The sequence below is a fragment of the Vidua chalybeata genome, chromosome Z (genome assembly GCF_026979565.1).
Source record: "Vidua chalybeata isolate OUT-0048 chromosome Z, bVidCha1 merged haplotype, whole genome shotgun sequence".
Taxonomy (NCBI): domain Eukaryota; kingdom Metazoa; phylum Chordata; class Aves; order Passeriformes; family Viduidae; genus Vidua; species Vidua chalybeata.
This window is the reverse complement of record NC_071570.1, coordinates 32,771,517-32,794,524: the sequence shown is the minus strand read 5'-3', so window position 1 is coordinate 32,794,524 and position 23,008 is coordinate 32,771,517. Positions and strand designations below refer to the sequence as shown.

At 40.0% G+C, this 23,008-nt stretch overlaps 1 protein-coding gene across 5 annotated transcripts in view; it reads left to right on the top strand.

Moving 5' to 3' along the window:
• GPBP1 (GC-rich promoter binding protein 1) overlaps nucleotides 1-23,008 on the top strand; it is a 39,013-nt gene that overhangs the window by 2,919 nt on the left and 13,086 nt on the right. Inside the window, exons 3-8 of one of the 5 annotated variants that reach the window (XM_053931571.1) lie at nucleotides 10,557-10,732; nucleotides 15,120-15,278; nucleotides 17,232-17,350; nucleotides 21,355-21,478; nucleotides 21,946-22,169; nucleotides 22,805-22,871. In XM_053931571.1, coding sequence (XP_053787546.1) covers nucleotides 17,288-17,350; nucleotides 21,355-21,478; nucleotides 21,946-22,169; nucleotides 22,805-22,871 — 478 coding nt within the window. In that variant the 5' untranslated portion in view covers nucleotides 10,557-10,732; nucleotides 15,120-15,278; nucleotides 17,232-17,287. Of the gene's footprint in view, nucleotides 1-10,556; nucleotides 10,733-14,487; nucleotides 14,603-15,119; nucleotides 15,279-17,231; nucleotides 17,351-21,329; nucleotides 21,479-21,945; nucleotides 22,170-22,804; nucleotides 22,872-23,008 lie in introns of those variants that run through there. The other 4 variants (XM_053931574.1, XM_053931570.1, XM_053931572.1 and 1 more) reach the window with 4 other exon arrangements.

The following is a 23,008-nucleotide window of genomic DNA, read 5'->3' as shown; positions in this document are numbered from 1 at the left end:
AGGATGTTTGTCCCAGAAGAGTGCTGTCCTACTTCTGCATGACCCCTTATCCGGCCACATCCCATTTACCACAAACTGTTGGTTGGCTCTGCAGTTATCCAGCTATTGGTGTTTGAGATACACATGTTAGCCCCTTATCCTCAGGGATTCTGTAGAAGTGTATTTTTTTCTTACTTGTGTGCATATGTGTTTGACAAGGATTCAGGAACGTTTTACAGCTGTGCCCTTGTACCCTAAACAAAATTCATACCTAGTAAGGAGAAAATGCCAGATGTGCTGGTCCACTTTAATTTTTTCCCTAGATTTTTGTTTTTCCAGTGTTTACAGTCTGTTAAATGCTTTGCAGACAACTATAATGTCATTTCTCCCAAGAGCTTATACTTTAAACCTTAATGTAAACATAGCTTTTGTAGTGGGATAACTGTCAGCAGGTTATGTCTTTTACTGATGTGTTTATTCTGGTAGGTTCATAAAATGGGAACATTTGTACTTGTTAATTCTTCAGAATGGTGCAGGTTGCTCTACTGTGTGAGAAAACTGTTGGTGGAAACTTGAGAATAAGTACCCTTTAATCCAGCAGCAAAACTGAAACAGAATTACATTGGTAAAATGATAGAGGAAAATTGTGCAGATATTTAGCGTTGTACAAGTTAATGTGCTTTGTGCTGCTTTTATTTTGTCCTCCATTCTAATGAGGTTATTCTGTTTAACATGTGTGGATAGAACTGTTACCGTGACAGTTCATCAATAATGTCTGAGGAAGTTGCTTTTATTTCTTTGTTTTTAGTAGTAGGAATAAATTCTGTCCTGCAAAGACAGCTATTTGCAGACCTTATTATAGACAGACATGAATGAAATTTGTTAAACTTTTTGTTTTGTTTTTTTCTTACTCTGTGTTTGAGTTACTGAATGTGGTACCTGGTGATGATGCCCTATGGGATGCTATCAACTTTTCCACAGTCTCCTCCTTTTATATCTTAGGTAACAGTCCAGGAAACAGCTGAAATGGGGAGATGTTTATCTGCTTTATATGCTCAGCATAGGGCAAGACTTCTACCTTTATCAACTGCGCCTTCTTTCTTGTGACAATTCTCAACTGCTAAAGAATTCCTGGTGATTTCCTGCACAACATATGCTGACTAGGGCAGTGATGTAATGTAATTCAGCTCACACTTTAGCTTTTGAATTTGAATGTTGTTAAAGGGCAAGAAATGAGCATCTATCAGGATTTTGCTAAATGGTCAGTTACCATTTACTGGAATCATTACGCACCAAAGTGTGTTATACTCTCGAGGAGAAACCTGGCTGCAGTGAATTGAAGTTACTCAGTTGAACCTGGCTGTAAAACTGAAGTAATTTCATGTTATGAAATAGCTTGCATTTTTTTTAAGTCTTCTTGGTACAGTGCAAAAACAGAAACTTTTTTTTTTTGTTAAAAAGCCATCATGATGTTATCCAAAGGACTTAGCAGCTTCATCTGTATCTAAAACACTTCTTAGAAGTTGTTTTGATTGTTCTGACATTTATATTTGATTCACAGGTAATGTTAAAACCTGTTGCTTGTGAACCATAACTGTATAAAGGAAAGGGGATCATATAATAAAAAGTAGCGCTCATATTCTAGATACTTATGCAAAACACAGTGTGCTTTAGTTGGCTCATTTTCCCATAAAGAACTTGAGCACAAAGTAGAAATGAAGGTGGATGATTTTTTTTTTTTTGGGTTTTCTATATTTTGCTAAGTCTCTGTAAAAGTAAGTATTAAGTCTGTGGCTGTACTAAAGAACGTGTTGGCTTTAATTGGTTAAAAAATGGACCACTATATTTTGACTCTGCATACTCCTCATACATAAGCTTAAGTGCTCAGATCTAGCAGAGGACCTTGCTCCTTCCTTAGTGATCTGCAGGAAATCTTGGTTTTTATACTTCTTTTTAAAACATGAGGCAAAAAGGTAAATTATAAATTGTATGGAGATCTTCTTTTGTTCTCCGGTATTGTCCAGTAGTAGAATATATATGAGGACAGTTCTGTATTGGATGGTGGGGGTATCAAAACTAAAACTAGAGGTTTTGCTTGCTGCGCAGTAGCATGATTGAGAAATAAGAGGCTGCAGTTGAACTGTTTCAGAATTTTTTGTTTAATTGATGGGAGAGACCTTCAAAAGTTCAGCTCCTTTTCCTTTCTGTTGAAGGTGTGAGTCTTAGGCAATAAATTTTAGAGAACCAAAAAACTTGAGGGAATTACCATACCCAAGCCTAATCTTTTTTAAAAATAGTTTTTCATTGAAATGCCACAAAGAGTGACGTGGCACTCTTTCCCTTCAGAGTGTTAAAAGTTTGACTGTAAAGATGTAAACTTATTCTGTTGTTGTGGCTGTTCATTTACACAGAGAGGAAAGAAAGAATCTTCAGTTGAAGTGTTTGTCACGCTTTTGCAGCAATTGATCAGTAGAAATGCTTCTAGTTTCAAGAGCTCATAAAGCTTGTGTGAGGGTTTGAATGTTATTTTCTGTTTTAGGGACATACAAATTTTGAATAGCAAAATAACTTGAAGTAAGCTTATTTTGATTTGTTGGAACTACATGAATCACAGAATAGTAAGGAAGGTATTGAATAAACTGTGTCTTTGGGGAATGAAAATTGAGGTTTATAGATTTTAAATAAAAGTATTGTTTAGACCTTATATTTAGCAACTTGATTTCAAATTAGTGCTACTCTTAACTAGAGATAGCAGAGAGGGATAACAGAGAAGGATCTGCTATCACTGGAAATTTTTCTTTTGACAGAAGATGTATTTTATGGCAGAAGAAAAAAATTTTGGTGGTGTGGGTTATTTTGAAGATCTGCTTATTATGAAAAAAGTAATGAATGATCTTGTATGGGGAGAAGGAGTGTGTAGGCTGATGAATGAGTCTTGTGCATGTAGTTTCTTTGCCTAATTCAGACCAATACTTGGTAGTTTTCCTTTTGCTAATGATAGAGAGTTGAAGCTAAAATGTGAAGCTGGCCCATGATGGGAGGACTGGAGGGCCAGTATTCTAACTACCTTGTTGGACCCTCTGAAGTTAATATGTATGCTCTTGTTTGTCTTCTGATGAAATAAGAAATTGATATGTATGCTGGAGCTCATTATCAAGGAAGCAAAGCAGTAGCAGCAAATTGAGACACTGCGCATAACCTTTTATTTTGACGCTGTCATAACAGCACTATAGTGTGCTTTAATTGTCACGGCTTGCAATCTTCTTGTATCCCATTTATAAATATTATGCTAAAAATTACAATGACAAAGTGAGGATGGTTTGTCAGATGTGTGTAGTAGAGAAGTGAAGGGTCCCCTATGTAATTTGTGGTGTGCTGTACTTACTGTGATAGTAATCTATAAGGCATTAGATTAAAACTCATAGGAATGTGCCACTTAGATATGCATGCATACTAACTTTAGATTCCCTTGGAAAATATAAATGTATATATCATGTCAGTGCTTTTAACATTTATTCTGTTTGAGGTTTTCTCTGTGCAAATCAATTGACTGAGCTTCTAAACTGGTCTTCAGGGAGCATCAAGAAATTTGTATCTCTTTTCTAATTTTTGTGTATTCATGGCTTGCGCCTTTCCTCCTCTTCCCCTGTTGTTGCTAAATTTGAAATTCCATTCACAAGCTTCAAGTATTCCTAGCTGTTTGAGTTTATATTGCCTTTTATTTTAATGGTCTTCTGACAATTTCTCAAGTTCCCAAGTGACACAGAAACTGTTTCTTGAGAAATGATACAGACTACACAGTGAGAAAGCTTAAGCATAGAACCTGAGGATACAGACTTGTTTTCCTGTTGTTTTCCTTGGCTTTTGGTGATGGATTCAGCTGACAGGGTTGCTTTGGTTTTTTTTTTGGGGTTTTTTTTATTTTTTTTTTGTTTTTTTTTTTTTTTTTGTTTTTTTTTTTTTTTTTTTTTTGTTTGTTTTTGCTTTTTTGTTTTGTTTTCCAATTTTGGCTTTATTTTAAAATTTGCTTTTCCTAAAAAATTCTGGTCAGCTCCATTTAAATAGGGTGTAGTTATGGTATGGTAGGTCCGTTCCAAAAGCAGACAACTTTTAGTAGATTGAATTTTTAAAATGTAGAAGTTTTGGCTATTTTACTATATTACTGGCTGTTTTTTTTTTTATTATAGTAATGTCACTCGTTCATCTGTTTCTTCATGTTAGAACATTATGAAAAAGCAAAGCTGTTTTTATTTAGACAGATAGCGTTACCAAATGTGTCTTATCTGTAGTAATGAAACCTATTTTAAGTACTGAAAATGAGTTTCTGACCTAGAGAAATACTTCCATTTTATTCACTGGAAGAGACTTCCCTGAGATTGGAGATCTGTTCAATACCAGTGGGACTGTCTCTTCCAGCTGAATACTGGTTAGACAAGTTAAACAACGCCCTTAAAATTGGGTGGGGACTGTCTCTGGTCTCATCTCCTTGTCATCTTCAAGTTCTGCTGTGCCTTTTTTTCTCCACCCTCAGTGAAGAAAGAATCAGGTTAGGGAACACTTAAATATTAAGTTGTAAGTCCATGGGGCTTGACAGGATGGTTCCATGATGGGTGTTCCGTTCTTCCATGAGTGCTGATGTTATTGCCAAGCCATCTTTGAGAGATCTAATGATCATTGGGAGGGGTTCTTGAGTAAGAGAAGAGAGCAAATAATAATTTTGTCATCTGGAAGGATGAGAAGGAGAATCCAGGGAACTACAGGCCAGTCAGCCTCACTTCAGTCCGTGGGAAGGTTGTATACCAGCTGATCCTGGACACGTGTTTCCAATATGTTCCATGTAATGGACAGGAAGGTGAGTGAGAGCAGTCAGAATGGCTTTATGCAGGGGATGTCACACTTCAGCAAACCTTTACAGTGAGGTGACTAGCTTGGTAGACGAACAGAGAGCAATGGATGGTGTTTATTTTGACCTCAGTAAGGCTTTTCACATTGTCTTCAATGACATTGTCATGGGAAAGGTGACAAGTATGTGTGCAAAAGTGAGCAGTGAGGTTGTATCCAGAACTATCTGGATGGTCAGGCACAGGTCCTCAGGGATGCAGTCAGTGGCACAAAGGCCATTTGGAAGATGCTGTTCCAGTGTACCCCAGGGTTCAGTACTGGAGCCCCTGCTATGGAGCATCTTCATTGAAGTCCTGGACAGTGGGGTAGAGTTTACCCTCAACAAGTTTGCAGCATAATATAAGATAGGGAGAGCTGGCTGATGCCCACACTTGATGTTTGGTCTGCTGTGTGGAAGAATGTGGATAGAGGATCCTCATGAAGCAAAGGGAAAGCGTGAATTTTCTGGAATTGCAGCTGCATATGCCGGCTACAGAGAAGGACCTCAGAGAAGGACCTGGGGGTCCTGTTGAGCAGCAAGCCAACTACGAGCCAGCAGTGGGTCCTTGTAAGGAGTAAAGTGAAAATCTCTCTGGGTAACATTAGGAAGAGTGTTGTGGGCAGGTCAAGGGGAGTTCGGCTTTGTCTTGTATGTAGCCTTGGTGAGGCCACATGTGGAGGACTGTGTCATCCTTCCAGGATGTGTAGCATTGTTATAGGCTCCCTGATACAAGAAAGGGTGAGGTTTGGTGGAGAGTGTTCAGTAAATGACCATGAAAATTATAAAGACACCGAAGTATCTTTCAATGGGCAGAGAGGCTGATACTTGGTTTGAAGTTCTAGGGAGGTAAAAGTTGGCCATTCGTCTTGGATTGAGGTTTAGAGAGGTACAAATTGGCCATTAGTCTTTCAGAGTTATCTTCGGGTGTTATATTTTGATTTTTCAGAAGGTCCTTTCAAAATCTAAAATTAGTAAGCCATTAAACTCACTTCTCATGTAGAACTGTGTGAAGATGCAAATGATGAGGGAGACTTTAGTTTTGGTAATATTATTGATGGGACTAGAGACTCTAGGTACAAGAGAACTGAAATCCCAAATGCTTTGATTACATCTGCTTTTTCTGCCCTGCCATCTTGCAGTATTTCAGAAGGTGATTTCTTTTGCCCTGCCATCTATAGGCTCTTTTGTCCACTTACACAGACAGTGCAGAGATTGCCTCCAGCTCAATTCTCACAACAGTCACTTTTCCAATTCCTGTATTGTGCAGAGTATACTCTATAGCTATTTTTAGTGTTGTGTAAATCTTAGAGGGAGATTTTTTTAACGCTGTAAAGATTTGATAAATACAATTAAAACTAGAAAAAATTCTGGGTAGAGGATTGTCTTTAAAAGGGACCACAAGTGATCAGGTGAATTTTGTTTTTGTGTAACCAGTTTATTCTAGACCTCAGTAGCCTTTGTTTTGATGATATATTTAAGGCCAGATTAAATACTTTTGTCAAGGAATTTGCTAATCTACTGTGTTGTCAGAAGCAGTGCAGAAGATGTGATATGAGTTTCTATTATGTGAAAATAGTCTGCTTACACAGTAAATTTTCCAGAGTTTGAGCTGAAGACTTTGTTTTATTTTTAATTTTTTAAATTTTATTTCTACTTTATTTGTAATTTATTCTTAGTTTAGCTTATTTTTAATTGTATTTTATTTTTCATTTTAGTTTTAATTTTATTTATTTAAAAGCTTTGTCTGTGTTAACTGTTTTCAGTGTTTTACAGATGCCTGGCATTTGGGAAAAATAGTCTAGGTCAGTCTTCATGTCTTATCCTTTTCCTTTATAATCTTTGGCAGCACAACTTGCTTCCTAGTGTAGTGCTGCATTTAAGTGAGATAGTACATGCACACCATTCTGTCTGTAGTAGCTGTACAGTTACCCTGTACTGAGTCTGATATGTGACTGCAGTATATTCCCAATGCTACGCAGAGATACAATCCCAATGCTACACAGAGATACATTCTGGAGGAACAGATGCCTGCTCCCATTCTGCACTGTGCTTAGCCTGTGGTATTCTTGGGCTTCTGTAGTGGTTGGAAAGTAGTGCCACATACTGCCAGTCTGCCTGCTTGGTGGAATTGCCCCAGAGTGAAGGGCATGAAATCCATGACTAACATGACTGTGGTGGCAGCAGTCCCAAATTTAGCACAAATGGTGTGAGAATGAGCAAGCATTTTTTTTTCTGCCTGTGTCCTCTACCTCCCCCCTGGTAAATAAATAGAGCAGAAAAAAACAAGTGTTAAAATAAATTAATTTTTACTGCATGAAGTTACAGAACTTTATTAAAATGCAACAAATTGTGTTTATTAAAGCCAAGATGTACTCTATAACACTATTTCAGCTAGTTTGTTTATCTGGATCTTCTTGATCTGTGTATTATGAACAAGCTTTGTAAATGAAACTTAAATGTTAGTAAGTAGACAAGTTTGCTTGTCCCAGGAATAGTGAATGGTTGCAGATAAGGTGAAAATTTTAATATTAAGATGAAGTTTGAGGAAGCACTTTGCTAAAGTAATCAGAAAGCAGGTTAATCTGAAAGTTCATGAATAGAAGGGTGTTCTCTGCTTTTGTATTGTGTTGAATTCTATTTGTATTATTGCAGGAAAAACCCAGAATTTTACTTACATTTTAGTTGTAATGGGTGTTCTTTGTGCTTAAGAGGTTAGTTTTTTAAACTGTATATTGATTTCAAATAGCAGGGAAGAGAGAAGAAAGTTGCTGTAGAGATATTACATTTGCATCGTTAGCTCTGAAAATAGGGAAAAAGTGGATTAGCTTTTACAGTGTTACCTTTGTGTAATGCATCATGCTGCATGTTAAACTCTTTAGTTACAATCACTGGGGTCTGATTTAGCAGTGTCATAGAAATCGACAGTTTCAAATACTTGTCTAAGTCTTAAAGCTATTTCAGAATATTCTTTTGATCTTCAGGATCATGTGTCTGTCCACCTTCAATCTACTGTAATTGATACTCTGTGGTTCTGGTGGTGTTTTGGATTAACACATCTCCTTTCTTGCTGAAATTTTCTCCTTTAGATGTTCATAACCACTTTTTAAATATATCTTATGTCTTCATTTTGTGAGGCAAACTAAGCCAGATAGTTTCCTTAGACTTTTCATGTCCCTGATCATTGAAATAGTTTGTTATTGCACCAAGTAAAATCTTGAAACCCTGTGTTGTTATTCTTAAGTGTAATTTAACTTGTTCTCTGTGAATTTAAAAAGAAAAATATAGTAGTGTGACGAAAATTGACTATAGCCTTTAATATCTTATTTTTTTCATTTAATTTGGTAAGCACAAGATAAACCAATGGTACTTGTTTTAGCTTAATTTTTGTTATTTTTGCAGGTTTGGGTGTTGACCCTAGGTGTTGTTTCTTAGCCTTTTCCCAGAAGTCTTGACTCCTGATTCATGCAGTAGCTTTCTAATTCCCTTTTCATAGTCTGTTACTTATTTTTGTAAAATGGAGAGTATACATCAATTTTTCCCAGATGCTATGCAAATAACATGAATTTGTTTAGAATATAGGGTTTCCTACAGGTTTACAACTGGTGAGAAATAGTTTCTGTCACAAAAGAAACTTGTTGACTCAATCATAAAAAAGTCCAGCCCAACCTTTTCTGTGTGGTGGTTGAGTGTATTTGGTGCAGTGTTCTTATTTCAGCTGCAAATGAAGCTCAAAGTAGATGACTGAATAATATTTATGACAAATCTCTTCACTGTACATTATCTGGAATCAGCGGTTTGTTATTCCTCGGCAGTCACTGCCTTATTATTGAAGATCATACTTCACAAAACTTGAGAATTAAATTTTATTTAATTAAATATTGGATTAATTACTGCATGTTACTTAAAGCAAAATTCTTTACAGACTTCTTTGAGATCCCCCACTCCAGATGTGAAACTTAAGAACAGGATTTCTTTCTTTGCTCTAAATTATTCTATTATCCACAATACAGCAACACATTACTTCTATCTAAATTTATGGGCTACAGAAGACTTTTGTTACTGAGGTCACTAGGGTCACTACACATTATTTGAATTGGTCACAAGAGACTGTTGCTGAGATGAGACAATAGTTTGACCAGTCTGACTAAAGACTTAAATGTATTTGAGTGTTAATAGTATGAGGACAGCAGTATTTCAGTATCTTTTCTTACCTTTCTAGAATTGTGCAGCTCTGCTCCAGCAGCTGAGAGTCTGAGCCAAGTTAGCTTTTGGTGCAGTTTGGTTGAAGAATGGCAGATCTGTGCTAATACAGAATGGTGGCTTAAACATTCATTATAAATTTTGGGCCTGCTCTTTTGTTACCAAGAGAGTTTCTGAAAGCCCTGGAATTGCATTTGAATCTGTGGTGTTTACCTCACTAAGTTTACTTCTGATAGCTGTGTTAATGCTGGGAGTGCATCAACTGCTTTATTAGTTGTTACTGAACAGTATTTGTGTGGTGTGTATGCAAGAGAAAACTTGCTAGTAGATATATAGTTTCAAGTAATGTAATAAAAGCAATTTTATGCTACTGACATTCATTCTGTTAAAATACTTTAAATGTTGTTTTTGTTTAATTTAGAAGTTGTATATAGTATGTATCTGAATAATGGTTGCAAATGCTTTCGTGGACACAGAATGCAGACGCATATCTGACTCTTTGGGATAGCTTAGGTAGGGGACCTGAATAGCAGCGAAAGAAGGTAGAAAGAACCTTTTTAGTGTTAGAATGTGTTGCAGAATGATTTGCTAGTTGTTGGTCCAGCTTAAGTTGGAAAACAAGCAAGAAACACACTAGTGTTGGCAGCCAAGCTGATCACAAAGGGTTTAAGCATAGTAAATCCTACCTTTGGCAGTACAGGTGCCTTGCTGACATCCCATTCTTACATTTTGTGATCTTGAAGCGATACGCGGAATAAATAAATAGACTTCACAACCTGAGGTAGTTATAAAGTGTGTGTGTATGTCAGTGCCTGGCACAAGTGAGGTATCTTTCCAAAAATGTGCCCTGAGCCTCAGTCTGACCTACACCTTTATTCACAAAGGTGTTCCATATGCAATACATTGCGCAACTTTGCCATACATATTCAGCCCCTCACCCCGCCTGTCCTCGCCTCTCATGCTAAATAGGTTCACGCCCTTCTAGGCATGCGTGGTTTGCCATGGTGGTCTTGCGGGGTCTCTGGTGGTCTCTTGAGGCTGAAGATTGTGGTCTTCTTTATGGTTGAACTTTTGAACTTTCCTCCTTTGCGCGTGCACTTTCGGTCCTTTGGTGCTTATCTGAGTACACCTGTCAGTCTTGGTAGGCTTGGGGACACAGGAGCCTCTTTATCTGGGTTCTTTGCATCTTTGGTCCTTTCTGGTATTGTTCTTTGTACAAGAAGCTTCAGAAATTTGCATTTTCTTATGCCCTTCGTAGCATGGCAGAGGTTTTTTAAGTAAAAGGTTAAAATTCAACACATAACTCTATAAGCTAGAATGTAAATGCTTAATTCATTTTGTTAACTGAAGTGAACTCCAGAAATCTCTATTTCAATCTGTTTTCAGTTTATCAAAAATACCTTCCTGACAATGAAAAGTATTCTAGAGCTATCAGTTATGTGTCAGATCATTTGAATAGAGATCATGCTTATAATAATTTTTTTTTCATCTATAGGGCAAACTTGTCAACATCAGTGTGGCGTTCTCTCTTTCTCCTGGGGCAGCTCTGACGCTCTCTGGCACTGCCTCCCTCCGGACTTCCGGGTTCGCTGCTTCTCTCCTGTGTGCCACTGGCACTGGCACGCAGGTCGGGGTCTGCTGGGTTCTGTCGCCCGTGCTACAGGATCCGAGGTAAAGAGTGAAGGAATGTCCAGATCACCCACAAGGAGAGCAGGAAGGCTTTATTGTTGCTGAGAGCTGCAGTGGGGGGGTAGTGACCCGCACTTCCCACTCCACGTGGGGGAAATGGCGGCGGAACCCTTGAGGGAGCGGAATGATATAGGGGATGTGATAGGGAGGGCAGACGCCACCCCCAATCCATGCAAGTGACGCGATGATGACGTAGGACAGCGACCAACCAGCATACCCTGCAGGGGCGGACACCGAGCCTCGTGCTGAGTGGGATTGTGGGAATGGGGCGGTGGACACGGAGGTTCCCGGGGCTGGACGGGGGAGTGGTTACAGGAGTGGCAGAGGGGAAAGAAAAGCCCAACAGCAGGCAGCATAGGGCCAGACACCGTGGGGAGGGGGGGGGGAAATGACACAGGGGAAGCACGGGGGTACACAGGACTTGGCTAGCTAACACAAATAAGAACCCCTAAAACCCAATCCCAGGAAGCAACAATTCCCTCTTTTTCAAAATATAAAAAAGAATGGCTGCTTGATCTTCTTCGCTGCCCATCTGACTGCTTCTTCACTCGGCTTCTGCTCTTGGCGTTTCAGCTGCTGCAATGGCTGCCCTTTGCAGATGGAGAGGGCCTGCTGCAATGATGCTGTGGTGTTTCTTCCCTGGGTGCTTGGGGATAGGGGAACTGGGACAGCTTTATTACAAACATGGGGATTTGGGCCACACACAGACTGGGGTGGCAGGAAAGTTTTTCTAGGGCTTTGGGGAAAAGCATTTATAAGGAGATCGTAGGGTCCTTTTTCTTTTTGCATCGCCTGCGGTTTGATGCAGCCCCCCGATTGGTGGGGTCATCTGCTGCACTCAAAGGCACCCTGATGTTTTGAACTACCACCTGCACAATTACGTGATAAATCACAGCTCCCCTTAAGGTGCTGTGGCCTGCCTTATTTTTATCTTCACACGAGGCAGATGCGCGTTGTTTTCTCAGTTTTTTGGGGGAATGGGGTCTCCCTCCCCCCATCTCCCCCCTCCCACTGTCCCTGGGGGTGCCGTGCCCAAAAATGGACATTGAACAACAAAATGTCCCCTCCAGTCACAGTGGAAGCATTGGCGTCTTGATGGAGGCTGCCTCGGACCAGCATTATTTGGAGGCACAGCATCCAAGGCAGCCACATGGGTTTTGGGCCTTTTAGGGATCTCATGCTGTGTGTTATGGATGCCGCTTCCAGGACAGACTTGTCCTGGATCTCTGATCCCTCTACATGCCTCTCAGCTGCCACCTCGACCCATTCCACGGAACCCAGAAAATGCTCAGAGACCCACATCGGCTTCCCCGTCCCCCTATTTCCCTCCCTCCCAGGTCTTCGGGAACCATGGGAATGTAGAGGCAGGGGCTCCGATTCCCCCCCCCCGCCCCTTCCCTCCCACCCGGATGTCCAGGGCCCATGGGAACTTGGAGGTAGGGGTTCCCATCTCCCCCCCCCCCACTCCTCTTCCCTCCTGCCTGGCTCTCTGGGGCCCATGGGAAGATGGGGGTAGGGGTTCCTGTCCCCCCCCCCTTCTCTCCTGCCCAGCTCTCCGGGGCCCATGGGAAGATGGGGACAGGGTGTGGGGAACAGGACGGGGGCTGCCTCCCTCAGGCAGCGGGGCGGAGACGGCAGAGCTCTCCTCGGTGGGGGAGGGCAGGGTCAATGACTCAGCAGGGAGGACATGCAAAGGACTCGAGGGAATGCCCACACCAGGGGGAACAATGGGTGAGGGAGTAACCTGACCTCCCGAGGGGGTGGTGCCCACACCCACAGGGAGGCAGGTGGGGGTTGGGTTAAAGGCGGGGACACCGGGAACAAAGGACAGAAAGGGATTGTGGGAAGAAGAGACCCTGCCATGTGGCTGCCCTCAATCTTGGGAAGACAAAGGGATCGAGCACGTGGCCTCGGCCTCCTCAGGGAGACAAAGGAAGGGGTTCAAAGAAGCAGAGCAGCACGGGGCAGCTCTAGAACCGGGATTTTCAGCAGGGAAAAAAGGATTGGAAAAGGGGTTCAGGGCCAGTTCCTCAGCAAAGTGGCCAATTTCGCTAAGGCACGGGTGCCGGGGGAGCTTGGGGGAGCCAGGAGCATGGCCCACACTTGTGGGGCTGCCCTGCGCCTTAAAACGGTGGAGTACCCTCCCCCGCCCACCTGTATTAGGGGAAGAAGGGGTAGGAAAGGAAGATGGGGAAACGCGTTCAGGGAAAACAACATTTTTGTACAATGGCTCTTTCCCCTCCCTGCTCGCTTCTCGTGCAGATTCAGCTTTCACCTCTTCTGAAATCCGCAAATGGAGGGTGGCAAAGGAATCTTTCACGGAGGGATCCCTGCGTTTGATCCCCTCCGCCAATTTTGCTCCCACCTGCTCCCAGAACTCCTTTTTGCGAGCGTCCCCTGTGGTTATGTGTGGGAAGGAAAAGTATAACCACCTTACAAACTGTTTAACTGAACTTTTGGGGTAGGGGCCCTTCACCAATAGAGTTCCCTTAAATAGGGTATAAAATTCCTTCTGGTCAGCAGATAGCACGGTCCCCATGCTACTTCTACCCACACAACCTCACCCCGGTGCAGAAAAAGAGGGAAGAAAACCCAAAAAAAACCGCAAAAGACCCCAGTGCCCACCGCTCACCCTGCGTGCTGCACATTCCGTACCCTTGGAAGCGCGGTAAAGCCCACCCAAGTGAAGGAGAGTATAGCCCGGGTACCCTCCCGTAGCTAGTACTCACCAAACCGGGATCTCTGCAAACAAAGAGCTAGCACCAGGGTCCTCGGTCCTGGGAAATTTCTCTTCTTTGGCTCTTCATGGCCGTGAAGAGTTTCACTTCCCGTCCCACGTGGGGAAAAGCATCTGCGTGCTCCCTCGTGGGTGGCAGGGAGTTCACTGACCTACTTCGGGGGGTCTTCTCTCCCGTTTTCAGTTGAACACAAAGCACAGTTCCAGTGCATCTCTGTGCCTGCATGGCGGTGCTCCATGTGGACTATGCACGCTCGGCTCGGCCGTGGCAGCCATTGATCGGTGGTGTGGCCGCGCACTGGCGGTGACGGCTCTCCGCACAGCTGCCGGTGCTTTGCAGCGAGTCTCTGTCTGTGCAGGGCGACTCCGCCGGCTCAAGCCCCACTGTTAGACACCATCTGCGGCATTCTCTCTTTCTCCCTGGTCCGGGGCAGCTCCGACGCCCTCTGGCGCCACCTCCCCCCAGACTTCCAGGTTCACTGCTTCTCTCCCGCGTGCCGCTGGCACTGGCACGCGGGTCGGGGTCTGCCGGGTTCTGTCGCTCGCGCTGCGGGATCTGAGGCAAAGAGTGAAGGAATGTCCAGATCATCCACGAGGAGAGCAGGAAGGCTTTATTGTCGCTGAGAGCTGTGGTGGGGGCGTAGCAACCCGCGCTTCCCACTCCACATTGGGGAAATGGCGGTGGGACCCTTGAGGGAGCGGGATGATATAGGGGATGTGATAGGGAGGGCAGACGCCGCCTGCCAATCAGTGGGAGTGATGTGATGATGATGTAGGACAGTGACCAGCCAGCGAACTGCAGGGGTGGACACTGAGCCTCGTGCTGAGTGGGATCGTGGGAATGGGGCGGTGGACATGGAGGTTCCCGGGGCTGGACGGGGGAGTGGTTACAGGAGTGGCAGAGGGGAAAATCCAACAGCAGGCAGCATGGGACCAATAACCGCGGGGGGGCGGGGGGACGACACAGGGGAAGCACGGGGGTACACAGAACTCGGCTAGCTAACACAAATAAGAACCCCTAAAACCCAGTCCCAGGATGCAACAATCAGAAACCTAGCAACTGTAAGAATGTTTATGAAACCTGGTAAAATACGGAACCAGTAACTTCAAGCTGGGTAAGCTATGTTCTCTAATGCAGTTTAAAAATACCTTGTCCTAACCTGCCCTTTATTTCTCAGTTTAATTATGGCTGAGATGTTTGTGCCTATTCAAAGTTAGAAAGGTTTAATAATGAAAGAACTCTCTGTTCCCATGTCTTATTGCTAGACCAGGCATACATACAATTAGGTGAAAGAAAATGTTTTCTTGACTTTGGTGTGCAATATCCACAGGAGTTGTGTTTCATGTTAATGCTTAACTCCAAACCTCTGAGTTTGGTCAGGTAATGTTCTAGAAATACGTCTGTGCTTTTATTCTTCCTGTTTTTTTAATTAAAACTATTTGGAAGAATTAGCCCTAAAAGTTTGTCTTTTATGGGTTTATTGAAACTTACACATATATTTTTTTTTTGGTGACTTGGCTCGGAGTATTGTGTAGTTTTGGCCCAGGTCAATGTCTTTACCATTTAAGTTTATTTCTTTCTAAGAAAAAGACTGACTTTTCTGACAGAGCAGCACTATCAAAAAATTTTAGAGCTTTTTTAGCTGAGAACGTGAGGAAGACTTGAATATGCTTCTAGCAAAATTTTTGCATGAAGAAATAGGCAGCCAGTGTCAGTGAGCTGTGGGAAGAGGTCTTTACGCAAAATACCTTTTCCAGTGATCACCCAGACTTTTGTGCAAAGGATAAAAGGTAAGTATGTTAGTGAGTTAATAACAAACTCTTCTTGTGGCAGTTGCATAAATGATGTTAGGAAGCTTGACTAGTTTTCTAACAACAGTAAGATAAATCTATTAAGTTACATTGTTAGTGGATTTTCTGTCCTATACTTAATAGCTGATGCACCAATAATTGATGATACTTTGTGGAATCTTTATGTTCTTACTTGGGGTAAACCTAATCTTACTCATTGTTTTTCAGACTATAAGTGCTTCAGTCTGAAGACTTTGTTGTTGTTGTGTCAATCTTTCAGTACTGAAAATATGTCTTGATACTTTCTGAAGATACCATGATTCTTCTGCTTGAGGATGAGAACTGTGTCTAAGTGAAGCAGAATAAACTTTTTTCTTGCTGAAATCTGCTCAGATTTGTTGTTTCTTAATTTAATATCTCTTGGTTCATTTGTAAACATATGCCCTTTTGTATACTGTTGCTGAATGGGATATATCAGTAAAAATGAACATAGTTCCTTTTAGAAAGAGAAGTCATTTCTGTGATGGTTCATTGACTCCAGAATTTTGTTCATTTATATTTTACTAGTTTGATATAACTGGAAATACTTAGAAAATTTCTCTGTATTTTTTGTTGGTGTAGGAGTGAGTTGAATGACTTCAGCAGAGTAATTTGAAATTAGTTATTTGAGTGAGGCGTACCTTTAACCGTGTCTCTATTTAACTGAAACAATTTTATGTCCTACCTTACAGTTTAACTATGGTATTGGATGTACCCAAAAACTTAGCTATGAGCTCACGTCACTAAAAACAAACAGCAGCTCAACTTAAATACAGTTTTACACTTAAGTTAAATCTCAACAATTCTATTAGACTTCCATTTAGAAGCTGGAACAGTCCTGCCTGTTGATAGAAATCTGCAGTAGCCTGCAATATTCTGGTTCAGGCCAGAGAACAACCACAATTATGAGTTACCAAGTTCAGATTCTACATTTCTTACTAATACATTATAGCAGCCATAGATTAAAGTGAATTATGACTGTGCTCAGTAACAGATTTGCACTCTGCTGTTCAGAGATGTGGAATCCACGTTTATTTGGGCCTCCCTATAGAATGTGTGTGGGTGTTTATTATGTTTTCACTAACTGGATTGCTAATAGCTTGTATATCATACTTAAAAAAATTTTGAGTCATTGACCATTTTGCAGTGACTAGCTGCAGAGCAGCTACTTTGGTTGCCCTAGTGTAATTCAGGAAGTGTTTAATCAATTTCTTTCCTGTCTGTGCTACAGTTCAACTTCAGGTAATATAGTTAACATTACCTTTCATTTTCTTGCTCATTGAGAAGTATTTTCTTACCTGTGAGAAGAGTGTAGGGTAGAAAAAATATTTGTGGGTTTTAATTGTAAACCATTACATTCTTTGGACCATTTTCAAACTAGAGAATTTTACTGGATTTTAACACTCTGGACATGTAGACTCTGTTTCCATTGAAGCTAGAGATACTGAGTTTTCGATAAGCCCAAGTATGTAGGTTTTTCATAAGGCCACTGAGACTAACTGTAAGGGATTAATTTTAAAAAGTCAGCTTCTAGGAATCTAACAAAATAGCTTGCCAAGTCCCTTCTAGATAGCACTAGAATGTATTTCAGTATTAGAATGTATTTCAAGCTAGTTTTGCCGTAGTGTTCTGGATCAGACCTTACACAAGATGCTTCATCCCATTTATAGGAGGAGATAAAAAAATGTTACATTTATGTTTTCATAATTCCTATTATATATTTTATTTATGTGACACTTTAGTAAGAAAACACAGATTTGATGCTATAAATGAGATGATGATAGATTCTAAATCAGATCTGTGAGGAAAATAATATGGGAAAACAGAAGGGAAATACTGAAGAAAAGACAAGAAATGTAATCCCCTTGTAACATAAGCATCTGAAAGGACTAATTTCTTTTCTTCTTATTACAGGGACTTGCCATGAGGTGCTAAGCCTTTTTTCGTTGATTTGGAGAGACTGGACCTAAATGGCGCAGCATGACTTTGCTCCAGCCTGGCTTAATTTTCCTACTCCACCATCATCAACAAAGGTATGTTTTGTATTGTTGTTTTGAAAAAGCACTGTCATTATTAGGGAAGTCTAAATGTCATAACCTCAATCAGAGTAAAAATGCAAATCTCTTCATGAGTACTGTGAAGATAGATGACTCCAGTAGAGATTCTTGCTTGAGCAGCTTAGTTAATGGAAAGAAGCACATATCTGGCCTTGGCCGTAGTTGGTTTAAGATTGCCTTCCTCAGATGTTTAAAATTAATTATTGTATTCCATGATAGAAGTACCAAGACAGAGCATGTACTTGATGTTCTTGCTTCTGATTTTTAATTGTGTCCTGTAAATTTTAAAGGAGTATTATTCTCAAGTGAGCCAAGTGATTAAAAATATGCTTTTTTAGACTTTCTGAAATGGCTCTGCAGTTGATAGTGGAATGCTTATTGCTACTGGTGGAGTGTGGTGCTTTCATATTGTTAGGCACCTTCACTCTGGTTGTTTCATTTAGACAGTTACTTTATGTAATGGGACAGCTTGGAAATGGGAAATAATAATCTCTTAATTGTTAGAATTAGTAAATATTCCTGGAAGTCTTGAGTTTGTCTATCTCAGAAATGTTTTTTCTACTCTTTATTAATTTGTGCAAATGCAGAAGCAGAGTCAGCAGTGGATATTAAAACTCCTGTTATCTGCTCCCCTATGTGTAGACCTATCTTCATTGTAATTAATAGTTTGAATTCAATATTTATGTCTGCTGCTATGAGAATTGCTTTGCTTTTCTTTAATATATAAAATTTGTGCAGTCTTTCATCTCCATGGAAAATGCTTAGCCTTGAGAAACTTATGGTAATAGGCTTGTGGTGTTGTTAAATGCACAGATAGATGGCAGTGTTAATTGTATTCGTAATGCTTTGATTCTGTATGTCTACACAAACATAAGCACATTTTTTTTTTGTCAGGTCACTGAATGTCCTTATTTATATTGCTCTGTTTATATCTCTTCTACCCTGAACTAGCTAGATTGTTTGTTTAGTATAGTCTGGTTTTGGGAACATAAAGCCTATATATTCCAGGACACATAGTGTCTGAAAATCCAAATTAAGAATCAGTCTCTTTGTTCCCATTCTCTATGATTTCTGATACATTCAGCTCTTTTGATCTGATTTTTTCAATGTAATATGTTTTAAATTGGAAAAGTATTTGGAGCTTAATTTGATATGGTATCACAACTGCAAAACAATCTTCACTACATATTTAGAGAGTCTGCTGCAGGAGCTTTACCTGCATGCTTTATGTGCCGGATAAAACAAAGCTTTATGTGCAGGATAAAACGAAGTTCCAGAAGTACTCTAGCACCACTAGAATATATCTGAGGTATGGGTTGTATTTGTCACCTCATTTGTGAATTGTGTGAAATTTTGTTGCAAGTGTATTTTTCCTGTTCTCTTCCATGATTCTTTGCCTCATGGAGTTTAGTTCGATTTTCTTCTCTTTCAAAAACTCCATGTTGTATGTATTACTCTGTTGTAATATGTGTGTCATTGTTGGAATGCGCCTTATTTCCCTGTATTACCTGCTCCCTTAATGATGAGCATTCTGTGATACACAGCACATTCGGATTTTAAGTGCTTGGAAAGTCTGTCTGTAGTTCTTAGTTTACAGAATAAGACTTGTGATTCCTCCACAAGACAGGTTGCAAGTTTTGTGGCTCCCTGTCCCCTCTATTTCGTAAAATAGACTTATTTTCTGCTGTATATCAAAAAAGCAGAAGAGAGCAGCAGGTAAGAGGGATGGAGATGAAGAGGAAGGAGTGAGGAAGGCAAGGTGTCTCATGTTTCGTGCAGAATGGAGCTGGGGTGAAGCTATGGTATCAACAACATTTAGACATTTTAAACATTTGAGAAGTAGAAACTGAGCTCTGCTTGGTCAATTTTTATATTCCTGAAGTGTAATCATTTTCAGGGATTACACTGACAGGACCCTGGTTTTCCCCTTGAGCCCTTGGTAGCTGAGATGTTTTTCCTTGCATAGCTCAAGGCTGGAATTATAGAAACCTGCTACCAGGAAACTGTGATTGTGAATGAGCTTTGTAATGTGACATACAAATTATAACTTGATTGAAATCCATCTCATCTATTGCTGCTGATTTCTGTTTTAACAGCAAGCTTTCCTCATCTCTCTGTCAACTACACAGCAAAATCCACCTAAATAGGTGTGTTTTGGTTACTCAGTGGGTTTTGTTCAGGTCTGGAGCTAATGTGTTTGCGTCAGTGCTGTATTGCAGATGGGCAGGTGGAATGGGAAGGTGTTGTGAATAGTGAAACCATTTTGGGACATGGGCAAAACTTTTAAGAAAGTATTGCTGTGAAAAGGGTATGGGAACATTGCAGATGGATAAAATCAATTTTACAAGTTCACTTTTACTTCTTGTTAAGCAGTTAGACGTCCTGTATTTCTTAAAATCTATGTTATCTCTTCCCTTTTTCTTGATTGACTGAAGCGAGTCAGATATTTTCTCAATTTACAGAAGTTGCCAATAAATTTCCTTTCAATTAAGAAACTTACTGTCATCTTTGCCTCGAGAGACTTCATAGATGGGTATCTCCATCAAGTGGGGAAAATGCAAACTGCATGATCTTTGCACACTGTTTATAAGTGTCAGATTCGTTATAGCATGTACAACTCAAACACAATATATAAAATGCTGTCAGTTATACTTTGTGAAAATGTTGATTGTTTTGAAGTTACTACAAAAAAAAGAAAGTTAAATTCCAAAAGCAATATTAAGAGGTTGTTGTACATAAATGAACATGTAAAGTATCTTCTAAAATTTCACCTGAGATTGGCAGATCTAGTGCTTCCTGAAATTTTTGGCAGCTTAGTCAAAATCTATTGAAGGATTTTCTTTCACTTAAATATTTAGATTCATTGGTAATTTTTGAAGTAGTTTTATTTTAACAATTTTTGCAGTTTTCTGGTTTTGCTCTCTCCAAGGAGAGTTTGTCAAGTAATTCATGTTCCAGGTCTCAGACTGGGAGCATAGTCCCTGTATATTGGACTTCTAAAAATTGACAATCTAGAAATACCTGCCTTGATTTTTAAATATATACTTATTTGAGTTTGAGTTTTAAGCAGTGAATATTGAACAGCACCTTGAGCTCTACAGGGGCATTTTCCATAGAGCTTTGGGTATCTTTTTGTGTGTGTGTGATTTTCTCTGTGGTTTAGGTGGGAAGAAGAAAGTAATTTTAAAGGTACACCCAGAGAGAAGTTTTAAGGAAGACAAGGATTGTGTAAGGAAAGATGTTACTTGGTTTAATCCCTTTAGGTATGAATTCTAGTTAGGATGTGATTTGATTTCTTGGTGCTATTCTCAAGATAAGATTTTAGTTTACTGCTTCTTACTGATGTATTAAAGATTTATTTCTTTAAAATTTCTCTAATGTGTCCTTATAAGCTGAAAATTTGAAGTATCTTTGTGAATCTGGACACTTCTGTTTCTAGATTTTATTAGTGTTTCACAACTACTTATATTTGCCTTTTTAAGTTGTAATGGTAAAATTAATGAATTAAGCTTTATTTAGGTATATATAAATGCTGCCTTGGGTGGAAGGGATTCCTTGCTTTCTATGCAATGCCTGTATTTAGTCTCTGAAAATCTAGATTAAGATCCCAGTCTTCTTCTCAGCCTTCCAAATTGTGATCTTCTGTCCTTTCTTATATTTTAAAAAATTTTTCTTCTGCTGCAACACATATCACTTGTGCTCTGTTTTGCTACCAAAACAAAGTAGGCACTTCCTACCTTGTGTCACAGGCATGTGACTTAAAGGCTGTTTCCGTGTCCTGGAGCAGAAGATGCAGCTTCCACTTAGTTAGCCTGAGAGATGGTGACACAGCCCTGCATGTGAGGACTGCTGAATTGTCTGTCATTCAAAGTTCTTGTAGGAATGAATTATATATACCGTGAACAATGTGCATGTTACAGTTCTGGTGATTAAGTTGTTATTGATCAGATCTCAGGTCTACCACTTATGCTTCTTTGCAGTCATCACTGAATTTTGAGAAACATTCTGAAAATTTTTCGTGGACAGAGAATCGTTATGAAGCAAATCGCAGAAGACACAATTCTTCGGAAGGGTTTGATCCTAACACTGGAAGGCCAAACGGAGGTATAATTCATGGAACACTGCGAATATGTTAGTGTCATTTCTTTGTAGGCACTATCTAGAAAGGAAGTCTGATGATGATAGTTCATCTGTGCTAAATTCTTCTTCTGCAGTAAAAGAGTGGTAATGGAAAGACAGATCTGGGAGCACTAAGGATTGGTTAAAATAATGAGATTCCAGGTTTATTTCTCTCTTGAGTAGAATAAGTGTTGAATTAGTACTCTAGCCAGCAGCATATAAATGAGCAGTCAGAAAAAGAGATTGACTTGTAGCACTGGCTGGCTATTTTTTCTCTTTGGCACTGTTTTGTGAGAGCCTTCCCTGCTGCTTATGTGAATGAAAACTTGTTTCCTATGCTACTGTATCACAGTGTATACAGCTTGTGGTTAAACTTTTTTAACAGTTCTGCAGAGTAAAATATTATTTTTAATGGTTTGTAATTACATTTCTTTAAAATTTAAAAATCCAAGGGCATTTTGGGCGAAAAGAGAAGAATGGTTGGCGTTCACAAGGCAGAAGTGGTCCAGAAAATATAAACCAACGTGGAGCATACCATGGTGGAGGTTCCTGTACCCACAGCAGCACCTTCCATTGTGGAAAAGGCGGGGGACTGCATGAAAGCAGTGTACTTGATAATGAAACTCGAAAAAAGGAAGACAAAGAAGTACCCAACCAGTTTGAGGCTGAAGATTTTGTAAGTAAATTGTAATTATAATTAAAAAGGTTTCATTTTGTCTGCAAGTACCATTTTGTCCATTACAAGTCACTTCATGAGTTTTCATGAAGTGAAATCATGATCATCATGTAAGGCATTTTCTGTAGGTAAGGGAGTGTTAGTAGTTTGTCCAATAGCTTGTTTCTCATTTTATATCCAGATTTTTCACTATATGTTTATTATTGTTACTTTTGTATTTAAGTGAAACAACAGTTGGATTCCCATCTGCTGTGGTATGCGTACATATTAAATTCTATACAGTTACCTTATTGGAATCTGAAACAGTAAAAAAGTAATTTTCATGCCTGTAGCCTTCTGAGCTCTCATGCTTTAACCTACAATTAGGATGTAAGGTGAAGGGTGATCTTACTCTTTGAAGAAACATACATTGCTGGTTTTTTGCTTTCTCTGCTGCTCTCATGTAATGACATTGGCTGCTGCCTGAGATAGTTCGTTGGAGAAGAGAAACAAGTGAGCATTGTCCTTTTTGGTTCATGGGGGAGGTGTTTAGTCTGTCAGCAGAGGTCATTCTGCTGGTGTTACTGTGATTCTTTAGTTCATTCATCCCACAATTCAAGGGTTACTTTTTTAATAATGACAAAACTTTCTTTCAGCCATCTTTAAACCCTGAATATGAGAGGGAACCAAACCAGAATAAATCTCTAGCTGCAGGTGTCTGGGGTGAGTATTTTTGATGTTTTTAAATGCAGAAACGTAGCAGAGATCTGACTGAAGTTGTTTTATTTGAAACACGAGTCTCTTTTTACAATTGTAAAGGTATAGATTGAGAAGACTTCAATATTATTACAATGTAGGTT